This window comes from Sinocyclocheilus anshuiensis, unplaced genomic scaffold (assembly GCF_001515605.1).
Source record: "Sinocyclocheilus anshuiensis isolate Anshui unplaced genomic scaffold, SAMN03320099.WGS_v1.1 scaffold393, whole genome shotgun sequence".
Taxonomy (NCBI): Eukaryota; Metazoa; Chordata; class Actinopteri; order Cypriniformes; family Cyprinidae; genus Sinocyclocheilus; species Sinocyclocheilus anshuiensis.
Window position 1 is genome coordinate 617,342 of NW_015536501.1, and position 5,558 is coordinate 622,899.

Genomic DNA, 5,558 nt, shown 5'->3' on the forward strand with positions numbered 1-5,558 from the left:
CCAGCTGTCTTTAACCAGCTTAGCCAACCAACATGGTTTTAGCTTTTCTTTTTCTTCTTCTTCTCTCATCAGGTTAAATGTGGTATTAGTGGAATCTAGCCAAAATAAATTAACATGGGATCTCACTTAAACAGTGTAAGAAGACACATTTTATTATAAATGACAGTGAAGACTATAACCACCAAGTTATAAGAAATTATGGACACCATGGTCAATTTCAATGTTTTGAAATCCCACAGGGACTGCAGCATATAAACATTGTCAGGAATCCTGTGAAGACAGCCTACATATTTGTTATGGGCCATTACAGCATCTGACATTCCCTCAATTGTTTATTTTTTTTTTTTTTAATAATTTAAAGCTTAACCTGTATTCTTAAAAATGCACAGACACAATCGTGTGACGCAGCCCTTTATAAAGCCACGCCTGTGACATTCTTTATTTAAAAAGCAGAGAATAATAAAGCTGTCAGCTTACATGACAAAAGACAAAGTACAAATGATCACATGTTCATTATTTACAGATGAACTGATTCTTTTAAAGTGCTTCATTGAAAAGAAAACAACGTATCAATACAGAGATCTGTCTACAAAATATCATACAGCTTTGTAATTTATATAAAACATTTTTCAAGAATATATGTAGCGCCATTTTGTTTACTTATTAAACATATGGGTTGCATGATCCATTAAACGATTTAATAGATGATATTTATAATTTATATGATACTAATCAAAGAATATTAGCAATTCAAATGGAAAAGTGGACAGTAAAAACCTTTGGAGAAAATACTTAACATATGATTTATTTTAACATGTACAAGAATAAACATGGAAGTCACATGTCACACTGTACAAGAAGTCACATGGTTAGGTGGATCTGAAGCAAGCCAAACAACAAAAAAATCATTTCGTCACCATTCAGCCCGAGACGTCAAGTGTACTTCGGCTCCCTAGTGTCTGCAGTTACAGCTACTGGATTTAGTGAAAACCTCTGTGATTTACCCACAACCATGCACTGACGTTCACCCCATATTTGTGATTACAGTGCACACTAAATTCAAAACTCTGCTACAAAAGTGCTCAAAATGACTTCTTCATCAAGCTCAATGACATTAAGATGTTGGGGCTCTCCTCCATGACACGGACCAGAAGACTGTCTATATAAAGCTCTAGTTCCCCAATCTTAGCATCCTTCTGAGAAAGCTGCTGCTTCTGCTTTTCCAACAAGTTAATGAGTTCTTCATGGGTTAGCTGGGAGTACGGTCCCGTCCCTTTAGCCTCTGGGGCCTGAAAGATACAGTTGAACACAAATAGCATGCTTAAAAGTCAGCTGAGAACATCTTAAACAGCCATATTTCTATTCAACGCATGGTAAATGGCTACACAATAGTAGAACAGAAAAAAACCCTGCTCATGCTACCTTCATCTTAACTTGCATGTCATCTGTAATTTTAGCAGATCTGGAAGCGTCATGGGTCTCTCGGAGGTCTGGCTGCTTGTCAGTGGTGCTCAGGGGTTTCACTGCATGGGGTCTGAAAAGAAAAAGAGAGCTGCAAGTCTTACAGGCAGATCTGAGTTTGCAGGGGTGGAATACAAAGCAGTCAATCGCAGAACTCTGCCAGAAGACATTTGTGCATAACTTTGATATCATGCTTTGTAAAAAATGAGAAAGGATGATAAATACATACTGCCCTGAATTTTTGAATTTCAAAGAACATGGAGGAACTGCTAAATGTGAAAATTGATGCCTTTATTTTCAAAGATGAAAGTGTTCATATATGTGGTTTTCAATTATCGGATTTAGAATTCATGCAAAAATAAAAAGTTCACACTGGGAAATTAAACATCCCAACCATATGATCTGAAAGTCTGAAAAGACAAAGTTTAAACCATTGCAAACCATGTTCTTCAGAAAGGCTAGTTATGTGGAATGTCACATGAAAGTCACAACAATGAGTAATCTAGGGTCCAGAGTGTAATAACGTAAACAGATATGCACACCTTGCAGTCAAGCAATAAGTTACATGAACTGGTGATCACAAGTTGTGGCACAGAAACCATTGTAACTTATGCCTCCCTACCTTTTGGGAAATAATCATAACATTTTAAGAGTTTTATGTTCCTTGCCTAAAGTGCAAAGAAAAAATGCAGTTGGCCAAAACAAATGAGAATTTTAAGACCAAGCAAAAGGTTCTGTGGGTAATCCATCTCATAAGCAGTAAGTAACAATTCAGGCAGGACAGGGGTGGCCAATCCTTTCTGCAGAGTTTACCTCCCAAGCCTAATTAAAAAAAACTAACCAGATAATTAAGTGTCCAATTTTGCTAGAAACTTCTATGCCTGTGTTTCCCAATGTGTTTTAGCCTATAATGCTATAAGCCTATAATGCTTTTAAGAAATGGTGTGTTGGAGCCTAATGGATAGAGTTGTGGCCTAATGGATAGAGAGTCGAATATCCAGAGCTCTCTCCACCCTCAATACCAACGACTGAGGCGAGACCCTTGAGCAAGGCACTGAACCCCCAACTGCTCCCCGGGCGCTGTAGCACTGGCTGCCCACTGCTCTGGGTGTGTGTTCACGGTGTGTGTGTGTTTGTTTGTTCACTACTCACTGCTGTGTGTGTGCGCACTTGGATGGGACACCATACTTGGCCACACGTCACGTCCAAACTCTGCAGGACAGTGGCCCTCCAGGGGCAGGATACCACTGAGGTTGTAAAAATGGGTGAATACTATGTCATGTAATTAATATTCATGAGTCAAGTTGATGGGTTTAATAAAGTTTTCCTACTTTTCAGATCATTCATAATTAAGGTGTCCAATTTTGCTAGAAACTTCCATGCCTGTGTTTCCCAAAAGCAAATGATTTTAGAAATCTATTTTAGCCTATAATGCTTTTAAGAAATGGTGTGTGACCACTGTCAAATGAGTGGAATACTTCAGAGTATTTTTATCAGGAACCTACAGCCAACATCTGCTACTTTGCTACTGCTACTAAGTGTACTCAACGGCGGATGAACGAGTTCGACATATTCGCAGTACTACCTAGTGGACTCTTCTGTCTCAACATTTCACCTTCCGTGTCCGAAGTAAACTTTGGGGTTTAGCATACTACAGAAACACTGAGACACACTTCCATGCATTTATTATTTAAGCTGTGAACACAGGTCGTGGTTTTGCCTTTTAGCAGAACTGGTAAAAGGGGAGACATTTGGAGAATAGATTCTGCAACAAAGATTATTTACAACTTTACAACCTTTAAAAATGTCAAGAAATACCACAGGATGGCTAACGGGAACCTACCGTAAACATCTGCTACTACTTCTAAGGGTCTCTAGAAGTTCTATGCATGGCCTCACCTGCAGGGTTTGAAGCCAGGATCACCTGTTCTCTCGTTTTCACTCCCATTTTTCTGCTCAGCGACGGGCTGAACATCAATAGGTGACACTCTGGCTTGTGGGAGCGACCGTTCCTCTGACCCATGACCTGCTTCCAGTTTCAAAGGAGCGAGAGCTTGACTGGATGTTGAAGAGGAGTTCAACAGGGATTGGGTAAAACATGAAGTTGACTTGCTACTATTAACAGTTAATGACTTGACTTGATCTTGTATGCTGGGTTGACTGGTTGAGATCGGTGCAGCTTCTGGTTGCTGGCTGGATGCTGATTTGGCAGGAGGCAACGGGGCCCGACTCTTCTTTTTGGAAACGCCACTCTCAAGCAGGACATTTTCAGCATTCTTGGGATCATTCACATTATAGAAAACCTTTCCAAGGACTGGATCAGACATTGAAGGTATGTCTTCTCCAAGGGAGTCTAGTTTAGACTTTTCTGGTAAATCCTTGTGTTTACTTTCTCTTGAGAAAAGGTCTTCAGAGTGCTCGGGTTTGGTAGAAGGCTCTTCATCTGCAGGAAGATCATCAAGCTTGTCAGTCGACTCAACTATTTGATCAATGCAAGAGTTTGAGGCAGCACTGGTTTCATGTTCAGTTAAATGTACATTACTAATTGCTTGCTTGCTTGTTTCAGATTCAGATGCAGATGTCTTGCAAGATTTTGACTGTAATGAAGGCTTTGGCGCTGGACCCTTGTCGTGTTTAGTTGTTTTGACCTCGGTAGATATAAAAGGGTTGGTTTCTTGTCTGTTACTGGGATGACCCTGGATAAGATGCGATAAACTGGTGTTCCCAAAATTGGCTGCATCAGAGGTCCTTGACTCATCTTGCAAAACCGGGCACACTTCATTAGTCTGGTCTATTTCCTGGAATCTAGTAGTTCTCCATTCACCGGTATGAAGAGGAGTGGTAGTTTGGTCTGCATGCGTGTTTTGCACTTCTTGCTTGTTCTTTGATGGTAAAGGGGCGGGACGTTTCTCCCTTTGTAAACTGCAGGAATCAGAGTCTCCATCATCTTCAGATGCTCTAGACGGAAAAGCTTGTGTGGCTTCAGGAATCGCTGGTGCTTTTGGAGGGACATCTGGTTTTCCCTTCTGCGTCTTGTTCTGGGGAGGCATTGGGGCACGTCGTTTCTTCTCTGACCTTTCTGCGGTGTCTCCGAGATGGACAACTTTCTCAGTGTTTCCGCCATGAACATCGGAGTCATCTAAGAATGGGTTGGTGTTTGGCACAGATGCTTGTGAAAAGAAGATTCCAGAAACAGAAGAACTGAAGAAGCAGGATAATGAAAGTGAACATTAAACTTGATTAAACACATCTGCTAAATATCGAAATACATTGGCAAAATAGTTAAAGCCACTTTGCTCTCGTCAACAACCAAACCACTGAAGGGGGACTTTTAAGTCTTTAAAACTGACCCCATTTACTTTCATGTTATTGAACAAATGTTATCAACATCCATAAACTTTTTAAAGGGATAGTTAACATCAAAATTACAATTCTGACACCATTTACTCATCCTCATGTCATTCCAAACTTTTTTGGAATAAGTTTATGGACATTTATTACATTTGAGCAATAAAGATTTCTGAGAGAAACTCGCACAAAACTTCCTTACTTTAACTGCAGCCTTGAAGAGATAGCTGGTTTAGATTTAAAGAGCCACCCTCAAATCATGCTATTTGCTCTGCAGTCTCCTACACATTCCAGAACTGTTTCATGAAGCCCTCAAGTGCATGAGTCAAAGAAAAGGAACTGCCTGATCAGCTGTTTTCCAGGGAAACAGATTTCTCCAGCTTCCCCTCGGTTAGACCTCAATCAAGTACCACACGAGAGCTAACACAATGAGGGTTAGAGACCTTAAAAATAACTGTCAGCATTAATGCATCTCAGTAGAAATAAACAGACAATACCATGGCAAGAAAGACTCTTTATTCAGGTTTGGGTATTTCATTTGGTTAAGGGTTACTCATTTTATTCGGTATGATAATCATCTTCAGAAAATATGATGAGAAAAACAAAAAGTTAATGTGCAGTCCTTGAAATAGTTTCAAAAGAACTGCGTTGCATGCCAGATGTTTTTTTTGGACTTGTACAGACACGCACTCATACCAACACACACACACACACACACACACACACACACACACACACACACACACACA

At 40.1% G+C, this 5,558-nt stretch overlaps 1 protein-coding gene across 2 annotated transcripts in view; it reads right to left on the reverse strand.

The window, feature by feature from the left end:
- Positions 1-259: 259 nt before the first annotated feature.
- The window catches only part of LOC107689050 (rab11 family-interacting protein 1-like), a 16,804-nt gene continuing 11,505 nt past the window's right edge, over positions 260-5,558 (reverse strand). Inside the window, exons 4-6 of one of the 2 annotated variants that reach the window (XM_016486926.1) lie at positions 3,361-4,662; positions 1,423-1,534; positions 260-1,289 (exon numbers count right to left, since the gene is read on the reverse strand). In XM_016486926.1, the coding sequence (XP_016342412.1) occupies positions 1,083-1,289; positions 1,423-1,534; positions 3,361-4,662 (1,621 nt within the window). In that variant the 3' untranslated portion in view covers positions 260-1,082. The remainder of the gene's footprint in view (positions 1,290-1,422; positions 1,535-3,360; positions 4,663-5,558) is intronic. The other variant, XM_016486936.1, reaches the window with a different exon arrangement.